This window comes from Sinohyriopsis cumingii, chromosome 18 (genome assembly GCF_028554795.1).
Source record: "Sinohyriopsis cumingii isolate HCF-2022 chromosome 18, ASM2855479v2, whole genome shotgun sequence".
NCBI lineage: Eukaryota > Metazoa > Mollusca > Bivalvia > Unionida > Unionidae > Sinohyriopsis > Sinohyriopsis cumingii.
Genome location: NC_142978.1, coordinates 58199987 through 58223498, shown reverse-complemented (window position 1 = coordinate 58223498; position 23512 = coordinate 58199987). Strand labels below are relative to the sequence as shown.

The 23512-nt window shown below is 36.1% G+C and overlaps 1 protein-coding gene across 1 annotated transcript in view; it reads left to right on the top strand.

Moving 5' to 3' along the window:
• LOC149776728 (S-adenosylmethionine-dependent nucleotide dehydratase RSAD2-like) overlaps positions 1-23512 on the top strand; it is a 43853-nt gene that overhangs the window by 18066 nt on the left and 2275 nt on the right. Inside the window, exons 3-6 of the mRNA XM_089941255.1 lie at positions 9577-9738; positions 17071-17207; positions 19020-19112; positions 19588-19737. Coding sequence (XP_089797381.1) covers positions 9577-9738; positions 17071-17207; positions 19020-19112; positions 19588-19737 — 542 coding nt within the window. The remainder of the gene's footprint in view (positions 1-9576; positions 9739-17070; positions 17208-19019; positions 19113-19587; positions 19738-23512) is intronic.

Below are 23512 nucleotides of genomic sequence, written 5' to 3'. Positions count from 1 at the left end.
GCATCACTCATCATAAACGATTTCATTGGCTATACTTATTTTCTCACCGCTTTCGCTTCGAATTGACTTCAGTACCGTTTCGCACAGTGACAAGATCGGACGTGTTTTTTTTTTTGTTTTTTTTTTTAATTCTGCGGCTGGTCGCTACTCTACTTGCCCTGAATTTACAACCAAACAATGTGTTGCACATTGTAAGTGACTTCATTGGTCAGTAGATATTTTCCACCGCCTTAGCTTCAAATTGGGTTTCACTTGTTATTCGCACCGCGAGATGATCAGACGCGTTTTTCTGTACCTGACCATTAGTCACTTCACAAACAATAAAACTAATACACAAATGATCACGCCATGGGCGACTCATGGAAATTATGTTAGTCATGTTACGAAATATATCACGACTTGTTTGGATGTACTTTTCTGTGGTCACTCTTTAATCACATGCGTCTTCAGTTCACTCTTGTGATATTTTTTAAAGGGTGTATTTTTTTGTATGGATGTGATTATGTTCTATATGTTCTTTTATGTTTTCAGTGATTTTACTTTCTATCTGTATTTTAATTTAGATGTATAGACTATGTAGTCTGAAAAAAAGAATTCTTATCTTATCTTATGTAAGTGGAATGAGTGTTTCTTTGAAACTTTCATAAGGAAAATATACCGTAAAAAAACAAACGTACGTGTCGTGATATTTTTAAAGTAGGAATACATGCTTTCTCTCTCTCTCTCTCTCTCTGGTTTTGATTTATACCCTAATGAAATATGTTCCCGTTTGAAGATACCTCTCCAAAATTGTGATCAGTGGTCACCATAATTACGCTAACTGTTCCGTTTGTCATCTTATTTTTTTCAAAAGTTTACACTCTAAAAAATTGTAGAACGATTTTTTTTCTTCCATCAGTAAATCTTTGGATAAAATAAAAGCTTGAGTTTGCACAATTCTGGTATCTTAACTTTATCCTATTTTGGAACTGCAACATGTCACGGAATTTTTTTTCTTCTAACATTAGATTTACAGTTTTTCAGAAAAAAAGACAATCACACGGCTTTTTCAAGAATGAAGCAAGCGACATTGCACTGTATAACCCTGCCTATGGTTAACTCTGAATTCTAAAGTCAAAACATGGGTTCAGGAAAAAATTGTAACAATGTTCGTCTTAGGAGGATAGGACGAACATTGTTACATTTTTTCCTGAATCCCTGTTTTGACTTTAGAATTCAGAGTTAACCATAGGCAGGGTTATACAGTGCAATGTCGCTTGCTTCATTCTTGAAAAAGCCGTGTGATTGTCTTTTTTTCTGAAAAACTGTAAATCTAATGTTAGAAAAAAAAAAATTCCGTGACATGTTGCAGTTCCGAAATAGGATAAAGTTAAGATACCAGAATTGTGCAAACTCAAGCTTTTATTTTATCCAAAGATTTACTGATGGAAGAAAAAAAATCGTTCTGCAATTTTTTAGAGTGTAAACTTTTGAAAAAAATAAGATGACAAACGGAACAGTTCGCGTAATTATGGTGACCACTGATCACAATTTTGGAGAGGTATCTTCAAACGGGAACATATTTCATTAGGGTATAAATCAAAACCAGAGAGAGAGAGAGAGAGAAAGCATGTATTCCTACTTTAAAAATATCACGACACGTACGTTTGTTTTTTTACGGTATATTTTCCTTATGAAAGTTTCAAAGAAACACTCATTCCACTTACATAAGATAAGATAAGAATTCTTTATTTCAGACTACATAGTCTATACATCTAAATTAAAATACAGATAGAAAGTAAAATCACTGAAAACATAAAAGAACATATAGAACATAATCACATCCATACAAAAAAATACACCCTTTAAAAAATATCACAAGAGTGAACTGAAGACGCATGTGATTAAAGAGTGACCACAGAAAAGTACATCCAAACAAGTCGTGATATATTTCGTAACATGACTAACATAATTTCCATGAGTCGCCCATGGCGTGATCATTTGTGTGTTAGTTTTATTGTTTGTGAAGTGACTAATGGTCAGGTACAGAAAAACGCGTCTGATCATCTCGGGTGCGAATAACAAGTGAAACCCAATTTGAAGCTAAGGCGGTGGAAAATATCGACTGACCAATGAAGTCACTTACAATGTGCAACACATTGTTTGGTTGTAAATTCAGGGCAAGTAGAGTAGCGACCAGCCGCAGAATTAAAAAAAAAAAAAAAAAAAAAAAAAACACGTCCGATCTTGTCACTGTGCGAAACGGTACTGAAGTCAATTCGAAGCGAAAGCGGTGAGAAAATAAGTATAGCCAATGAAATCGTTTATGATGAGTGATGCATTGTTTTTTTCTTAGGTAGTGTGGCAAAATAATGCCAACGCAAGAGCGTTGTTACCATTGCAGTGCAGACAGACGTTGCGTATTGTACCATTTCTTCTTGCCTGATCAAATACTAAACGGCCACAGTACTGGTTCGCGTTTTGAAACTGACAAACATCTTACTCAAACATTTTGACAAGCACACTCACATGAATAGAGACAGAAGTGTAAAATATCGGTTGGCCCAATGAAGTCACTTACAATGCGTAACACAATGTTTGGTTGTAAATTCAGAGCAAGTAGTGTAGCGACCAGCCGCAGAATAAAAAAAAAAAAAAAAGCAAAAAAACACGTCCGATCTTGTCACTGTGCGAAAAGGTACTGAAGTCAATTCGAAGCGAAAGCGGTAAGAAAATATGTATAGCCAATGAAATCGTTTATGATGAGTGATGAATTGTTTTTTCTTAGGTAGTGTGACAAAATAATGTCAACGCAAGAGCGTTGTTACCATTGCAGTGCAGACAGATTGGAGTGTAAATGTACAATCCCTTTGTTGCGTATTGTACCATTTCTTCTTGCCACATGAAAATATTAAACGGCCACAGTACTGGTTCGAGTTTTGAAACTGACAAACATTTTTAATCTTACTCAAACATTTTATCAAGCACACTCACATCAACAGAGACAGATGTGTTACAGTACCAGGTGTCAGTTTTTTGTTATTTTTTTCCCTTCAAGCTAGTGATTTTGGGGTTTGTATGAAGTAAAGAAACTAAAAGTACAGTGAACCTCAAGGATGATAACCCAAGCTGTCTATCCATTGATGTATGTATTTACATCAGAAGAAATATGATCCTAAAACAAAAAGATATAAGGCAAGCATGATTAGAACGAACACAAAGACAGCAAATTGTAGTAACAAAGGTATGTTTTCCTTCACGTCCGCGTAACTTAAAGTTTCAATCCCCTTGCAAGACAAACTTGGTACCTTTTGTAGACCTTGAAATAAAAAACTGAACAAACTTAAACACTTTGCTATAGATACATGCATTTTCTTTTTTGCAGCAACAGACTAAACAACATAAATAAATTAAATCTTCTAGCAAAAAAGAAATACATCATAAAAATAGAATTAAAGATTAACGATGACTAACCAACAAAACCGAATTTAACAAAGGCAATGACATGTGTAGAAATGCCTCTCAGTTTGAGAAAGTATTTGGATGTCATATGCACCAAAAACTTGAAAAAAATGTATAAACAGAGAGAAACCTTAATTCAAAATTTTATTTTGTTCCAAATTGTTTGTGTTTTTAGGGAATATACCTAAGCACTAATAAAGGGTGGAACAGGGAAGATACACATAAAAGCTTTGATATTTCTGAAAAAAATGAGGTGATATTCCTACAGTTCTTAACCAGCTATATTTGCTGGGACGGGTCTGTTGGATATCCACAAATAAAGAAGTACAGATTCTGATCATTGCAAGTGTGTGGGTGTTTTGGAAAATGGTAAAACTTGGATACACTATTTTCTCGTGACACTTATAAAGTGAAGTGTCTGTACAACTGTCAGAAGCCAAAGTCATATAACTTTTGTACGGTTTTTAAAGATTTCCACTTTAGAAAATGTGAAGTATCACAAGTTATTATCACAAACAGAAATGGAACATAGGGGCTTGACAGTTGTTGTTTAGACACCTCCGCTCAACTTCACAACTTACTTGCTCTGTCTCATATTTTGATCTTAAGGAAAGATCATCTTTGTGCAGCAACAGTGGTAACAGCAGGAGGAGACGCCGTCACTGCTGTCGAAAAAGGGTAGTTCTTTTAAAAATGCGTTTAATATATTTTTTTAAAAATATCAGATGAAGAAACGTGTGTTAAAACAGGGTTGGTAGAATGTATTCAGCGACAAAGTAGAAGTGACTGAGAGAAGGAGACAACGTTGTCGAGTGGCGTAGTTTTCTGGAGTACGTACGTATCCCAGCGACACAGTGCCGGCGTCTCTAGCTCTCTTGAAGACACCAACTGTCTGGGTTTTTTTCTTGCAAATTTTTTCTTTCGTGGTAGGCTTTGAATCGAAGGGTCATCAAGATGCATGAGGTGTTTAAGACGCACCGCTGTCGTTGGGCTCCTATATGCTTGGCTTTCACTTGCCCTTGTGAAATATACCAAGTCATTGTGACAACAAGAGGTAGAGAGGGTATATATGGAGAGAATGAACTTGGTTAAATCATTTCTGAATCAGCAATCGAGATGAAACGATCGCACGATTTCAGTGAGAGAGAAGAAGAACGTAAGAGGCAGTGTGTGTGTGTGTGCGTATGTCTCGCGCGTACGTTGTGTGTGTGTGTGTGTGTGTGTGTGTGTGTATTGGTTTCTGTTTGTCCCTATAAAAGCTCACTTTATCCCTATCAGATACACTCTACCTACCTACCTGCAGTAGCGTGTATTCAGGTCAGCCACTTGCAACACTGTTGACATTTATCCCCTAGTGTTCAGTACAGTGACGTCACTGACGCTGGAAATTTCGAGACTATAAATATGGACTTGGGGATTTCCATAGGTTGTAGCTATACATATGTACTAGAATTCATAAACAGGAACGTCACTCAAGCTGAGGCTATAAAAAGATAGTGGGATTTTCCAAAGGAATAACCCACAAGTTGTAGTATAAATAGATAGTGGGATTTCATATGAATTTTAGCTGATTATAGCTATAAATAGATACATGGGTGTTTATCCACGATCGTCACACAAGTTGATATTGTAAGTAGTTACTAATTTTATCCATTTTAGTCTAAACCATTGTAACTTAATTTTCGGGGATATGTTTATTTTCCTTTAAATTCTGGGACAATTTCGTCATTTTAGCGTTACTTTTAGTCACATCCATTTTGTCGTTGAACATTTCCTTGATTATAGCTATTTATAGCATCATTACAAATATGCAAATTTTTGAACACCCCAGCAAGATTTCAGGTCTTGGTAATGCTTTATATATAAATCTCACGCTTGTACTAGTGTATGTATGTCTCTGTCTCTGTTGTGTTTGACCCTCTACCATCATTGTCCCTAGACAGTCCCACCATGTTCAATTCCCCTTGACGCTATACAGACTCACCATGTTCAATTTCCATATGTTAAATTCTCTTGTCCCCAGAGTGACCCAGGGATTTTTGCCCATGTTAAATTTCCATTGCCCATGTTAAAATTCCCTTGTCGCTAATCTTACCCAGGGTTTTTTGCCCATGTTAAATTTCCATTGTCGCTAATCTTACCCAGGGTGGTTAATGTTAAAGATCCATTGTCACTAATCTTTCCCAGGGGTGTTTTTAATGGTAATTCCCATTGTCGCTAGGGTGGCCCCATATACTACTTATATTGTCAAATCCGAATAATTAACATGTATGAAGTTAATGCTTCATAAATTTAATAGACGGAAAGTCAAATGAGTGATCATTCCTGCAATAATATTCGCGGCGATCTCAGACTTTATAGGAACGGTTCGAGATAAACAAGAAACATTTGGGATTTACAACCCTGAAGCCAAATAATATTCTACCTCCAGTACGGAGAGAAGGAAGTTTTACAAGGGATGCATTTTTAAAGCCTTGAAAAATAAAGTCATCTTAATAACAATCTGTGTAATTTTTACGAAAGAGATTTTCTTCACCAGCTTTTATGTAAAGATTTGTTTCGTAAACTCTAAGTCAATCCGTTCTCAATTCCAAGAGAGAGAGAGAGAGAGAGAAAAGAAAGGAAGTTCAAGTTATTTGATGTAAGTGTCACTCGATGATGAAGACGTGACTACATTCTTGGGGAATTGAAGGTACTCGGGATCGAGCTGCAAAGACAAAAGTCTGTTTGAGTTTCTGGCCAGCAAAACTTTATTGAAATACTCAACATATAAACTTACATTTCAATATCAACTACAACAAGCTCAATTTTCGGATATAAGAAATACATATAAAACTACGATATTCTTTCACTTACCAACATCATACTTGTATAATAACTGCCGTTTAGAATGTAATACAGACAATTAAATGTCGAATAAATTCACGATAGCAAAAGAATCTAAAATTCAATATTTCAGACTAATACTGTAATTGAAATATCCTTTACTGAATTAATTCTAAAATGTCAACATATTAAACTCTATTATTTAAAGAGTATTTTATTTCTAAATTAACTATTACTGAGTATGAAGTTGGTAGCGAACGTTGCTTTTACTATAATCAATAATATAATTATAAGTAAATATAAGTTATTCAAACAGTTAAACTTTCTAATACATTATGTTAAATAATAGTAAAGAAATATTAAAATGATCTAATGTTTAAACATACTGATGTTAGGTTAACATCTTAACACTAAAAGTTCTTATAACACTTAAAAGTCTTATACTATGAAAAATTGTACATAGACGGTTATCTTACCTGCAAAGACAAAGCCTGTTTGAGTTTCTGGCCAGCAAAACTGGTGTTGACCCGTGGCTGGGGCTTTTTATACCAGCTTTCTTAAGACAACGCCAAATATGGCGCGTTCCTCGCTCTTTGCGAAGGCCAGAATCTCAAAGTGAGGCTTCGTAGTCTTTTACAGATTATTGTCTAGGTCTATGTACATTATTACGTAAGTACTTCTGCAAGATCAGCACATTTGCCCTCCATAGGAATCTGTCTAGTTCGCTATTTTCATAACCTGATGAATGTACTCTCTTTTTGTGCTGAGTCAGAGATACAAGTAATGTTTTGTATAAGACGGTTCGTACTTGATCATAATAGCGTAATCATTGTTGAATAGTAGTATATAATTGTAACACGAATAAATGGATTAAATCTCAATATATTTTAGCAGAGGATTACTTTCAGTATGATTTATCAATTTACTTCTAATACAATTTAATCAAAACTTACTCTTGATACAATTTAGAGGAATTTTTCAATCTTGTTACTTGTACTAAAAAATTCTGTCCTAACATAATGAATTAGTGATATATGTTGTAGCCTTGGTAAAAATGGGGTTTATCCATTTCGGGCAATTTACAAGGCATTAGTGATAGATATGTGTTCAGCTTACAAGCTAAACAAGAAGAAATTCCAATTAGATAAAGCTTTAAAAAAAAAGTAACAACACTGGAGGATATTTGTTGTAATGTAAATACGATCGTATATACCCTAGGTACCCATTTCACAACTAAGTTTACATAGTAGCTTGCATTTCCGTTGAACTTAAAAATATGATGACGTGATGTACATGTGTGCACGAGAAACTAACTACTACTGCAGTAATTGTCATGTAGATTGAAAAATATAATGTACAAAGTTGTATCTGCTTTAACTGAAAATATTACATACGAGTTTATTTCCTGATGCAAAATAATAACGTCATTTCACTTTTTCATCACTTTCACCCGTCCATTTTGTAATCTCATCAGCTGACCCAACAAGGAATTCTAAATATATTTATTAAGCTGTTTGTTAAGGAATGCTGCATCTCTTTGCTGGTAGAGCCTGCATAAAAACGGTACTTAATGTGTAAGGTATAACTCGAGTCTAATTCCTGATAAATGTATCGCATGAACATCTATATTTGGGTCACAAGTACTCAACAGGTTGTCTAACAGTAGTTGCATATTTTATGGCACTGTGTATATTTCATTGTGTGGATACATGTTAAACAAACAATTTAAAAGTGACTGGCAGAACGAAACCCGCTAATACTTATGCGTGTTTCCTCTATCTATCTATCTATCTAAAATTTATAAAATTAAACATTGTAAATTTTGTGAAACACCTAATTTGTCTCAGCAGTCTTTGCTGGGAAATCTTTGATCTCACGTAATACACGTATACGATTGCGTTTTAGCGGTCGAGTCTTTGAATATTAAACCGTATAGTGTAGAACTTAAAAAAGAGGAACCCGCGCTACATACTGTAGCTGAGCCAACAGTCAGGCTAAAACCCTGTAGTGGATATCTGCGATTATATAATTATACTGCTGTGAAATACGTGTAGGTCATTACAATTTAAGCCTTCATCTACAAGCCACGATGTGGGCAATCCACGACGACCATAGTGTTATGTCCGTGACGGACACATCGCGAAAAGGATTAAGGTCCACCGTGGGAACGTGGATTTTCCGAAAAACATAATATGTGGTATGTATGTATGTATGTATGTATGTATGTATGTATGTACAGTAATACCTCGTGCATTCGCGTTTCTGGATTAGCGAATTCACGGATTCGCGAAATTTTCATTGGTACCCTCTACGTACATGTTTTCTTTATTTTATTGAATTGTACCTTCGTTATATGACTTCTGTGACATATGAAGTTTACCTAGTTTACCTTCCTGACAATGACAAAGAAAACGTCAGTCATTAAGTTTACAGTCCCATTCGTTACTTGGTTTTACCTTACTGTGAGTGCAAAAGAAAACGGCAGCCAATGAATTAGTATAGGGGTAATATTAGTATACATGTACCGTACTGTAAATGCGCTAGTGTGGCAAATACCCATTAGGCGATACTGTACTCTATTTTTACGTCAACCATTTATTTCTCTTTTTAAGGGTAATGTATTAGGCTAACTTTTAAATGAAATTAAAGTGCTTTGGGAGCATGATTTGGGTCATATTTAGGGTTTAAACCCTAGAAATAAGCATTTATTAGCATTTTTAGTGACTCGTACCAAACATTCGCGATTCCTCCTGATCCGCGAATGGTTCTGGAACCTAACCTTGCGAATGTTCGAGGTATGTATGTATGCATGCATGTATGTATGTATGTTGTATGTATGTATGTATGTATGTATGTATGTTATGTATGTGTGTGTGTGTGGATGGATGGATGGTTGGATGGATGGATGTATTGTCCTTTATTATTATTATTATTATTACATAGTTACCCTTTACATACAGTGCTTATGATTTATTATTTTCGATATGCACATTAACATAACATTTTGTGCTAAATTGATTGGTCAGAATATGAAATACCTCATGCAGTATTCTTACTTCTCACTGGTAGCTGCAATTGGAATAGTCCTTGCTCCGCATACTGGAAATACTTAATGTTGCTGCCACATTGTACTTACTATCAACAATCGGTAGGCGCGGACAATGTAAATAAACAGGAAACCATTATAGGAAAGAACAGTAGATATGATGGTGTAGGTTGGATTATTATTATTATTATTATTATTATTATTATTATTATTTCAAAGACAATACAAATATTATTATTATTATTATTATTATTATTATTTAGGCATGCAGAAAATAAATTTCTCTGGGGGTGAGCCATTTATTGTAAACAAAGGAGAACACCTGGGAGAAATGGTCCGCTTCTGCAAGGAGGAACTTGAGCTTCCGAGCGTCAGCATCGTCAGTAATGGCAGCCTCATTAAGGAAAAGTGGTTCGTTAAATATGGTATGATTAATTCAAAACTAGACTTTACTGATTGCTAATAAGTATCTCGGTACCGGTTAATTTTTCCATAAAGTTTGGTGAAATAAACATTCTTTATATCCTACTTCTGCATGAGTGTCAAAGACATTTGCAAGAACAGGCCAGGATAAAATGTTACATTGGTAACTTCTGTTGTCTTTTCATGCTCAGTATTAGATGATAGTATGATAGCAGAGTTGGGATCTCTACATATCCAACAACACAAATGCTATATAATGCCACAAACGTTGGTATACAGTGCGGGGAAAAAAGCAAAGTTTTCATACGTTTCGACCTAACGTGACGTTTTTCTCCTTTGACAATAAGGAACACATGCACGTACACACAAAGTGTGACACGCACAGAAAAACAATTTACATTATGGCACAAAGAAGTAAATCTAAGAGACAATACAACACCCCTATGCATGACTCAAGGGTTCCAGCATGATGAGTGTTGACAACTTGGCCATTTATCCAGAGCCGTAGAGAGCGATCACAAACCCCTGGTGTACAAAACACCCGGGCCTCTCCTATTTCTGGTTCAAACAAAAAATTTCTTTTATAAAATCAAAAAAGTATTGTTCGACCCGGGAATATATCCCTGGTTGCGCCTTCCCCCTCTTGTCGGCCTTGCATTTATCACAAGTGCGTATTCTCAGTTGTGTTAAACAATTTGATGAACTACTAGCAAATTATGCACAAATCATGAATTTCAATCCCAAGGAAGGAGATCAAAATTCCAAATATGCTGGAGCAATCTATGATTGTATTCACGGACGGACAATCGGACTGGTACACAATATTTCTATCTTCCTTGATTACACGAGAATAATTGCCCTTTCCGGGCTCCGTCAGTAGTCCAAAAACAGTCTGTTCGTAATTTTCAATAACTGCCAATAGCACAGTGATAAAAATAAAAGTTTAACAATTTAAAAAAATAATTAATTCAGAAATACTGTCTTTAATAACATTGAAAAAATACATAGCTATCTGTTTCTTTAAACGAGATAAGATACACCTTTTCTCAAAACCTGTATCACTCTAACTTTACTAAGTGTATTCTGAAATAGTTTATCTTCCCTGCTGCGAATTTGCTATGAGGAAACATTTTTATTAATATCCCGATTTAACGATTCAGCTGTTTTCAACGGCAAGTTTAACTTAGCCAAAAGCTGACTTATAAACTCTTCAGCACAGATAAAATGCACTTTTTGTTCACTGTCGGACACAGCGTATTAAAGAATCAAGACATATATTTATTTGTGTCTTTTATTTCGGGCCATTCTGGTGGGATATGCACCGAACAAGTCTTCTTATGTTACTTCTACTACTATGTGCAACATAAAAATCCAATTCACACACACCACAGTGAATATAATGAAGTCCTTGTTTGACTGTTTCATAAATGGCCAAATATTAGTACAAATCTTTAAAAACGTCTGGCTAGCACTTGACTTTTCGACTTCTTCCGGTTTTCTTTTCACACGCAGTTGGTCCGCTGTTTTCAAAAACAATTTCCAATTTCTGCCTTCCATGCCTGCGGACGGTATACATGTTTGCGCGGGAACCATCGAAAAAGCAACTTCTTTGACAGCTATTAAATAGTTTTTAACCAAACGAAATTTTAGAAGTGAAACGAAACGTTTAATACATAATTTTTTTGCCGATTCGTACATTTTCCATAGTCTTACCTAAACGATCCGTAGTGAGCATTTTTCGAGCTTCATCCGTTCAAAGTAAGTAGAAACCATAGGGGTAAACAGGTCTGCATTTCTCCATGAGCGGATCTTAAAAATCGTTATAAAGTTTTACCTGCCAGGACAATCTTGGCTTTCGTACCTCCTTTGACAATCCATCTGGTGATTCATTTTCCGATGGCTTGTTCCGCGACTGTATTCAAGTCATGCCTGCTCGTTGACGTTCATTGATACACGTGATGCTATATAAGCAGCAAGATCATGTCAATAACATGCACCCTAGTCTCGGTTTGCAGGTTCAATTCCAGGTTTTGGTCGGTTATCATGCAGTCGTATATCTAGCCGTGTTCCATGCCTGCATTAATTGTATCAAGGAGTATGTTTTTCAATAGGATAAAGGACACCGTTAGCTTTGTTTGCGCAATATCTTTTTCAAAGCCAGCGACTTTCTTTTACAGATGTAAATTTCTGTTTGATATCGGACACAAGTTTCAGCGAATGCGGCTGGGTTATTTCTCGTTACAGTCGGAGTTGGATTTTACAACAGTTGATATTCAACAAAGAATTACGAAAGTAAAACACTTACGCCGCCACGCCCTTCTCTGTGTTGCCAAATCCTACGCCTCCCAAACAATATGACATGTTTCCAAATTCGGCTCACGTTAATTATTGGTCCTGCCGCATTCTTGAACAGTCAACTGTTGTTGAATCTGATGAAGACACAGTCGTGATCTATATGATCCAGCGATATGAACACGTGCCTAAAGTGATTCGAAACAATTACACTGTGTTAATTATATTTTGTGAGATTGACCCACACGTCTTGCAAGCATTCATTGAACTTGCATGACGCCGACGCTTCGTGGATAGAGTTTTGAAATACCTTTCCGGAGGTCATCAAGAACCCACATGATTTCCTCACGATCGGCTTGACTAATGGACCGCGCAAGAATCACGTGGATTATAACACGGGCGTGTCACACGCGAGCGTGTGTAACAATGTAACAAGTGCCGTAAACATGTACAATGATGAAATCCGCCATCGATGCCATAGCAGGGACTACCGACTGACGCCGCAATGCTACCCACGAACACATAGAACTTCTCCACGATTACATAATTACTCGCAAATGTGTCAATTATATGCCTCAATCAGTCGCGACAATCCGCAGAGAATGACTTCACAGCAAGGTTTGAACAAACGTTTGAACTACTGAGTAAGCCCACGCACATAACCTATAACAAGTTTTTTTTTCGTAAATAAAAAATACCCGGAAACTACTGTTGAGATGATAGGAACAGAAGTTAAACCGGGTTCGATTGTTAAGACGGCCTTGAGCGTTCAGGATATCAAGAAAGCCACGAAAGCAACCCCAGGAATGAGCTAGCATGATTGGTAAAACGGCTTACAGGAAATGCTACAGGATGTCAGATAAGCAATTGCGAATATTCTACAAGAACAATACTGGATTATCTGTCAATGTTGCAAACACCATCTCAAACATTTAAGAAACAGGGAAGGTAAATGATCTTTGAAAATCCACAAGACATAAGCTACACAACGTTATAGAATGAACTACACATTGATACGCGACCGGAGTACCTCCAATAGGAATAACTCGGATATGTATTTCGGGAGTTAATAGGACTTCCAAGACTCTCCTGTAATAACCATATGTTATGACTTTATGGTCTTAAACAAAGTAACAGAAAAAAGCGAAAACGATAAAATTTGTAAAATGCAACAAATAATTTTATTTCCCTAAAATGCAAAGTGAAAATGTAAAAGGAAATTACAGTATTGCCAAATACATACCAAATAGTCACATAAAGGTTCGACTGAATTCCAGTGGTATTTCAGTTAAATTCCATTATTGAATGTGTTTGATATTGAATGTGTTGGTGTGCTTGTAGTCTCGGACGTGGTAATGTGCCAATGGCCTGAAGTGTAATGATGACCCAACAGTCTTTTGACGCATCACAATATTATAATCCAAAGATGATCTTGTCTGAATTTACTACTATTCCAAATTAATGTTCCAGTCCAAGAATATTATAGATGAGCACTTTGTATTTCCAGCGAATAATAATCTGAATAAATAATTCCACCCAATTGAAATACGACAATAAGATTGATTCTGCCTCAGATGTTAAATGTAAAGATGAATAATTTCTCAAGTGAACAGCGTTATATCAAAAGCTAAGACACAAAAGTAAAACCAGGATGAGCGTCAAAAGTTAATTTCCAGAATATTCTAAGGCGTCAACAAGATAAAATCTGTGACTAAGATTATCAAAAAGACCGTCGGAAACATCAGGTACAAAAGGTTCTTTATGGAAGAATCCCAGTGTCATAGATCCATAAACAAATAAACATAATTATCTCCTTTGATAATGATCCCAATATTTACAAAACACTCATAGAGAAATATTAACTATATATCAGTTGTTTACAAAATAAAATTTACTTGTCAGGTACACAATGAACTTGATTTTGGACAAGGTCAAGTTCAAAATACAATTATATATCATCATGGAGAAAAACTAACAAATACAAATTAAATAGATATAGCACATACAGTATATTAACCGGTTGTTATGAGATCGTTGAACTCAATAGTACCAAAGATGCATAAAAGATCCATACATGCCGGTATAATGGTCTCCATCTTTATGATAAAATCTTACAAATATGTACGTGGCTCCGTTTCTGGAAAATGTTTGCCTCCTAAGGAGGACGTTTCTCCTGAAGAAGAATACTTCTCCCAGCAACATGGCCTCTCAAGGAAAATGCACAGGCACCGAAACGTGGAAAAAGTCTTGATCCGAATAGTGGAACACCACACGCCCAGGTTCAAACCGTGGTTTAAATCCGTGTCCTTGGCGACCAAAAACACGAACTCGAAGAGGTTTCGCTCGTTAATCCATGAACTCATTAAATATATCGAGTATGTAAAAAGAGAGGCGCTTTCCACTGTTCGACAAATCAGTGCTGCAATGCAACATACGGTTGCATATTCAAATCCGAAATTCACCTTGATGATTATAATTTCGTTAATGAAACCGGAATTCAACGTGGTTTTATCTGCATCTTTTCGACTAGGGCGAATCCCGCACACTCGAGATCGTGCTAGTTTTGCTGTGTATTACAAATGGCCTAATATTCGATCTACACCGTTAGAGGGCTTTCCCCGAACAACTCTTTCATGTTCTCGCCAGACGATGGTGCTAATTGGCACAATATTACACTTTCCGCAGGCGCGTATGACAGTGACTCAATCAGTGAAGAGATCTGACGGAAGGTTTCTTCGGTGGCTAATCAAATACTCTAAAATCTATTTACGCGAACACGATTCTACACTGAGAGCTGTCATCTCTATCAAATCTCTACAGTACACGGCTGACATCGGAAGGTCGTCACTGAGAGAAGTTCTTGGTTGTCATGAAGATTTGATTCAAATTCTCCTGAACCAACGAATTCTACATGCACGATCCGCCGGTACTATAGATAAAATAATGCCCCAGACATTGGCAGGAGTACCTTACCGATTCAGGTTAATCTAACATGGTACGTCATCAATGGCATTTACCCATCGAACATTTCGGGTTCATTAAGTATCAGTTATTTTTCAGGGTTTCCAGGGCTGTACGCCAAAAGACTTTCTGTGAAAATACAAGGACGGTACAATATTTTCTTAGCCCTCTCATCTCACACTACACCCTGCCTATCATCAGATAGCGGCTATTAAATTTCTTCGGTCACTCATTCATCACATCGAAATACTCATACGTTCTTTTATGGTAAAACAACTTCGTAATAAAAGCATTGTAACAATTACTTCTCGTACATACATCAATAAATTGCGTCACATCAGTACATATTCTTAATCCCGTTATACTATACAATTTCAAAACAATCAGACGCATTTCTTTACATTGCATCCCATACAAAATACATAAATATCCATACATCCATATTAACTAATCTTACACACTTCAACCATTTTCCAAATTCACAATTCAAGCATGTGTAAAATCTAATATATTCGATGAAAAAAATGCACTAGTTTACTACGAAGTTACCTAAAAGCGAATTACAAAATTAATTCTGACCACAAGCTAACAATCTACATAATTCTCTACATAATACTCAAATACGCCTGTAAATGAACACTACAAAGGTAACTGTACATACTAAACGATCCTGGTAATCAAGTATACGTATTACACATAATTACAATTACAATGCAGTAACATTGTGCAAAAATCGAGCAAATAACCTACTGACCTTTACGAAGCTTTGTCTTTCCTTAGAATCTCCTAAGTTTTGCCACCAAATTACGAGTGGCTCTTTCGGAGTAACCCTTTATTGCTCATCAATCATCCTAGGCGAGACAAAACTTTCGCTTGCTAGTTAGAATTTGCAATTTGGATCGACATTGTTACCATACCCTCTGTCTCAATTCCAATTGGATGTCGCTGTGACCTGATCCAATCAAACTTAGCGGACAATGTCCTTATGCCCCGTTCCTCGCAGGTTCCTCTGATCTTTGTAACACATAGATGGGAAGTCGCTCGATATAACGCCTGTGCCGATTCAAGATGCCAGATCTTCTCTCTGTAACCTTGCGTAAGAGACTAATCTAGCCTGCGGCAATGTTTAGACAGCAACCATGTCTTGTACTTAGTTTATACCTTAGTTTATACACGACTCACGAACTTGGCTGAGAAAATGTGACAGTCTGTCATAGCTATGATGATCAAAAATCCCCATCCAAAGCCAACTTGTGCTATTTTCTGAAGATTACATACATTTTAGTTTAAAAGATTGTCAATATTTAACCAAAAATGGTCAGCATCCATTTTTTTTCCTACATCAAACTAGTACAGTTCATAAATGTCGTCCATATCTATGCGTTTCTGTTGATACACTGTGAGGCTGTTCTTCCCTATAAGTATCACACTATCAAATGTTTTTCCATAGACCTCAATGCTAATGTCTTGTGAAATAAATATACCTCAGCAAGCATGTCACATAGGTCATATAGAACAGTGTTAGATTGTCAATTTGACACGGTGAAAACCAGGTAGTCCATTGCATTTAAGAGAGATAACTTTGCTAGAATTAGACAGGGGTAAGAGTTATCTAGTCACAACAGAGACGTTTTCAGCCATGTGTACGACATTTTTTTTAAATTTCTAAAAAATCATAGAAAATACAGAATATGATCTAGATATGAATTAACATAATCTCTCATATTGACATGATGCTCAACGTTTTTAAACCTAACAGACAGTACAACTCTTACATAATGCACCAATCAAATATAGTTTTGTTGTTTATTTCTGAATACAATGTTTCTTAAGCTCAGCCCACCTGGGGTTGCACAATTGGTACCGTTATATCATATGAACAACAGAGTCGAGATCTGCAATGGTAGATATTGTCTTTATAACAGTGTATTGATCAATTTTAACCACAAACTATCCAAAGCATCACTCTCTCGGCACACAAGCTCACACTAGCACAAATACATACGAGTCATCACTAAATAATTGATAAGACTGCTAGAATAAAACTATTGTTTTGCGACCTCAACTTTCTTTTTATTTAGGTCAGTACCTGGATATACTAGCAGTATCATGCGACAGTTTCAACCCGGAAACCAACGCTCTGATTGGTCGACAACAAGGAAGGCGCAATCACCTAGACAGTCTAATGCGTGTACGGAAATGGTGTCAAGAGTATCAGGTATTGGATACTTGGAACGTTGTTACAAAACATGAAATTACATAGTATCGGAATCCGATGTTAATGACAGACTGTGAAAAAGAAACTGCAAACACTTCCACAAAATTCACGAAAATAAAACAATCGGCCGAACCAAGCAACTAAAATGGACAAATTAGGGGTAATGATGGGTAGGCGTACATATTACCAGAAATATGTACACTCACGGGTTTCGATACTGTAAACTAGAAATAGTATAATTCGATAAAGAGAAAATGAAAGAAGAGAATGATACTTTTCTTGCATATTAAATATTCTTTCCGAAATTTTTAAAAAAAAGCGTGATATATATTACATGGGAAAAGTTAAGGAAACGAATAATTATCAAGCTAACGTGTAAAATAAAAGTTAGAGCATAATAATTTTAGACTTATTCAAATCCTCAGGAACGTAGATTTTACAGTAGCGAATCCAGAAATATTGTTATGTGGGTTATGGGTTGGAGGAGGTGTGTAAAAACAACTGTCTTTTTGTATTTAAAAAAGTTTACAAATTTGTTTTATTCTGTTTGGTTTTGTTTTTTTAAATTTTCTATATCCTTTGGGGGTGCTTGTGGGGATAGCGTTGATAACGTTTGACAAGAGCTCATTCGCTGTGGGAAGCACGGAATATAAACGTGGCCATGGGTGTAAAGTCTTCGTGTCTACAAACTTCAAAATAAATTGTTTGGCCGGACTCCCACCCACCTCCACCCATCAGTAAGTTCAGTTTTTTGTTTAAATTAGTATAAACAATTTCCAAATAGGAATAGAACCATATTGCTTGTAACGGCAGCAGTCGCCAAGCTTTATGTACCAGCGCCACATCCCACGTGGCCAAGTTCATGCAGTGGGTGTGTGCACATAACTGAGTGTTACATTCCGCTTCCCTAACGAGAATGTTCTTGTGGCCGCGTGGATTAGGACGATCACTCTAATGTGTACAGAAAAACTGAATAGGAAACAGTTAATGGAAGTGACGTGCACGGAGAAAGGGGGTATAAAATTGTTTTGTCGATTATGGGCTCTTTTTAAAAATTGACTGTACCCTAACCGCAGATCTTTTTATCAGTTTGACTTTTTCAAAAAGAGAAATCGCATGACAATACTGCTATAATTTGTGAGAAAATGTGTAAAAGGTTCGTTTTCTGTTTCTTTGTTTCATTGGGGATGGTGCGGGATACCCTAATGATCCTCAGTTTGTTTACAAACAGGTAAACATACCAGAAAATAAAGGTATTAAACATCAATGCAAACGTCAAACGTTTAACACAGGTAAGAACTCGGCACGTCTTAAATTACTTCTAAGAATCCAAACAGACCCATATGGCTAGAAAAGTAAATCACTGAGATGAAATATTCGACCCGGTTTTTGTGGAAAAGTTGCACATGACAGTTTTCAGAAAATTGTATGCGTATACTTGTAGCAAGGTTACTTGCGACGCAGTAGTTTCTTACCTCCTTTCGCTATCGGTGTTCGCTTTGTGAGCAGTTAATGTATGCATGGAGGCCAGTGTAAATGTCGATTCGCCGTTAACAATCTATGAGGAAATACAAATATCAAATATTTATAACATTGGATAAAAAGTACCAGATTAAACTATGGCTAGTCTAATATGTCAGTATTTTTTTATTTTTTTTTTGGTGGGAGCGTGGATGTGTGTGCTAATAAAATATATATAGTGTTTTCATATTCATATTGAAATAAACTTAATAAAGTTAGAAACGAACTCGCTTACCCACCAAATATTACGAAAATTGTAAATTAAAGCTATGTATTTACAACGTTTTATAGGTTGCTTTTAAACTGAACACGGTCGTCAATACGTACAACAAAGACGAAGACATGGTAGAGGAAATAAACAAGTTGTCCCCATGTCGATGGAAGGTAAGAAAGTATGCAGATAATTGTTTTGTTTTTTTTTTTCTAAAGCAAAATATTAACCGTAAATCATGAGGGTGATTAGTCTCCATACTTTCCAGCACACCATCACATCCTTAAACTCCTGGATAGCTGGCGGTTTTATTAGTTATTAGTTGGTTATATAGCAAGTTCTCTGTCTGCCTTCTCTCTCTCTCTCTCTCTCTCTCTCTTAAAACGTTTCGAGTTTCTAATCTACTTATTAGTTTGAATCTGAAAGGAAAGCATAATTATAAGAAATACTCTCTCTCTCTCTCTCTCTCTCTCTCTCTCTTAAATTGTTTCGAGTTTCTAAACTACTTGTCAGTTTGAATCTGAAAGGAAAGTATAATTATAAGATACTCTCTCTCTCTCTCACACACACACACACACACACACACACACACACACACACCCCATTGTGGATAGAAACTAAAAGAATGTTTGCATCAAAATTATTCAGGTATTTCAGTGTCTTCTAATTGACGGAGAAAACGCTGGAGATGATGCCCTCAGGAATGCTGAGTCATTCCTCCTCACTGATGAGGAATTCCAGGCTTTTTTGGACCGCCACAAAGATGTCAAGTGTCTCGTCCCAGAGTCGAACAAAACGGTATACATAATAATAGTCTTTTGTGCGTAAAATGTTTACACATTTGTTACATTCTGACCTTTCTATTATGTATACCCCGGGGGGGGGGGGGGGGGCGGGGGGGGGAGTTGTTGCCGGCTGACAAGAGTTCATCCGCCATAGGAAGCAGGGAATAGAAAAGTGGCCATGGGCGTAAAGTCTTCATGTCTACAGACTTCAAAATCGATTATTTGGCCGGACTTCCACCCACCTCCACCCATCAAAAAGTCCATTTACATTAGAATAAACAGTTTCCAAACTGGAATAAAACCATACGGTGGATAACGGCAGCAATCGCCAAGCTTTTATTTTTTTAAACGTGCAAACATACCAGAAAATAAAGGTGTTAAATATCATTGCAGACCAGAAGCAATTAAGAAGGTAAGAACTTGGCCCGTCTTGAATTACTTATAAGGATACAAACAGGCCATGTGACAAGACAAGTCGGTCACTGATATGAAACATTTGACAGGTTTTTGGAAAAGTTGCACATGACAGTTTTCGGAAAATTTTACGCGTATACTTGCAGCAATTTTAAGTAAAAGCGTGTATGATATATCAGGTTACGTGAGATGCATTAGTTTGTTAACTGCTTTCGCTCCACTTACGAATTGTGAGTAGGTAATATATTCTTTGAGAAGACCAGAGTAAATGACAGCTTGCTGTCATACTGAATTGCGCGGAGTTAAGATAGAGTGTCAGCAATAGCGTAATATCAAGACAAATATGTCTGTAGTAAAAGGGACACGTGATCGTTCTCTGACCCTTAAACGAGAATGCAAGACCTTAGTCAGAGCATTTAAATAACCATTCTTTTTTTCGTCCATTTCCGTGCTAACTTACTTGCCAAATGCCGGAAGACAATGGGGAACTTTAGACCGGTACCCCAAATCGGAACATCTATCCGCCATTTTCGTGCGTAGTTGTAGGAATACACAATTTGATGGAGTTGGTTACTCGCCTCCAACGGAGAGCTCCACTTATGTGGTTGGGTGCACTCGGAACATCGTCGTCTTTTTCCGATGAATTTATTTATCTTGAGAACTCTGATAATTACAAAATATTAAACAAAATTGTCATTTTCTATGAGATAGTAAACTTTCCCTTTTATACAATATTATAAAAGAGCTGTATTGTTTTTGCTTTGTTTTTTATTGATTGCTGCGTTATGTTGTTTTAATGTAACCTTTTAATTTAGTATTGCTGGCCTGTTAGTGATTGCACCACACTACTCTCCAAATAAGAAAACTTAGCATGAAAGGACCTTTCCTAAATTTTCCAAAAACGTTATTCATATCATTCTTGCTGCTAACTGGAGTTTCAACTCCTTTGATGCATGTGATAAACTCGCCTATATACCTTGATGCACCTGTTAGAATTTAACTCGCCTAAATGCCTTGATGCACCTGCTATAATTTAACTCGCCTAAATGCTTCGATGCATCTATCTACGATTGTATTCGCCTAAATAAACTGGTGCATCTGTTATTATTTAACTCGGTAAAATGTACGACAGTTGTGTACTCGGAATGTGACACCCCGATCACAATTTTGTGTGTCAATTTCAATTGCAAAAGTGTAACGACAACTAAAAAATGCAAATACAAAATTTCGTAATAAAAAATACATTGAATTAAAAAACTTCAACGAATTTATACAAGTCTATACAAGGTACTATGTTGTGAAATGTATGAAGTAAACTCAGTTACTTTTAACTGTTTCACTTTACTCCCGGTCAATTTATTAATGTGTTCTGAATGTTTCCATACATTGAAATGCCTTCGGGTCATTTTCATAATGTTTAATTTTCTGTCAAGTCTTGACTATCGTATGGCGTTAAAAAGCGAATAATGAAAGTGTGTAATTTTTGTCAGAGTTAGTAATAATTGTTATTTATGTTTAATGTGCCTTGATTATTAGCTAGGTTGTTGTTGTTGTAGGGTTTAACGCCATTTTTCAGCTCAAGATAGGCTATATACATGGCGGCCATTATTAAAGGTGGAGGAAGAACCCGGGAAAACCCTGGAAAGAATCACCGACCCACGAAAAACTACTGGCAAGCTTTCTCACATACTCACATTGGCTGAACCCGAGACTCGAACCCACGCAGACAGAGGTGAGATGGCAATGATCCGTAACGGAGAGCGCTTTAGACCACTCGGCCACTCCTATTAGCTAGTTTTTTTTTTTTTAAATAATTTTTTTTATTTCAATATCTGCTGTGGGTAACGTAACAATGTTCCTAGTAGCTCACCTTGTCCAAAATCAGTGACAGTTTTGTAAACAACTTTTCACTCCGCAGGAGGATCATTATCTTAAGCTGAGTCAAGGTCATTGTACTTATTATAGGTAGCCTACGTGATAGTTGTCACGTGCTTTATTGTAATTTTGATGATGGACCTTCTAATTATAACTAAGTTTATTTTGTTGTAAACATTAAGAAGCTTATGTAAGGTTATTTTCCATTAATAGTCGGTTTTAGAAAATGCTAATTGTGACCTGATGTCAAGTAGAGGGTTGTATAATCTTGTTTTTTTTATAAATTAATCATTCGTGCTTTAAGATCTTAGCAGAAAGAATTGTATTATTGTTATGTCCAGTAATTCATTTGGGCTGAATTTAAAAGAAAAGGATATATTCTTGTATTGTTGAGCTGAGATTCAACAAAAGACTGTTGGCACATCGTCACTATTCGGCCCATCACTGGCACATCAATACTTTCAGCGTTAGATTTAATTTGGATTTCCACTTGGAAAGCTATCTATGTCATCAAAAAGAGACTGTTGACACATCAGTACTTCGTAGACCATAACAGACACGTCGTCACCTTCAGTATTGGATCACTTCAGGAGTATATGACCTTGTTTTTCTTGGAAACATTACTCGTGCTGTAAGATCTTAACAGAATCAATTGTATTATTGTTGTGTCCAGTAATTCATTTGGGCTGGATTTTTTTAAAATTCAAATTATTTATTCACTAGAAATACAAAGTGCTCTTCTAAAACTTTCATGGACATAGAGACTTGAATTTATATGAAATTTCAAATAAAGAATATATTCTTGGATTGTACTGTTATGATTCAACAAAAAGCTGTATGCACATCACAAATACACAGGCCACAACATGCATATCAACACTTTCAGCGTTGGATTTAATTTGGATGTCCCCTATGTTTATTCAGAACTTTAATCATTAAGACTTGTGTCTGTAATTCTATGATTATTTGGGATAATTCTGCAAGATCCTTAAGAATGGTGACGAAATGATAAAACAACCGGCTTTTGATCTAACAAAACTTTACAAAGGATAAATATACCCAGCTCTAATTTCCCTTTAAACCATTTGAATAGGTCTTCTTCGAATGGGTTATTTTTAATAGATTATTTTTGTTCTGTTTAATAAAATGTTTACAAAGTTGCGAAGATACTACGCACTCTTATATATGTACTTCTATAAAATAAAATATAAAAAACACGTTCTGTCAAACTTTCTGTAAATGTTAGCATCCCTTCAGACATTTTTTCTTTTTCCTCTAAATATAAATTAGATCAATTTTTACTTACAATATGCCTATCTATTATTTCCCTTCACTGCTCACTGCTCTTATCTTGTAAAAACATCATTCGCATTCGATATAACTTAGGCGAATTAAATGCAAAAATTACCCCAACTCCATTTCCAGGATTATGTTGAAACTGGTGCATTGTGCAGGCTTATTTTCACAATTATACATCCTTACAAAGGTAGACAATATTT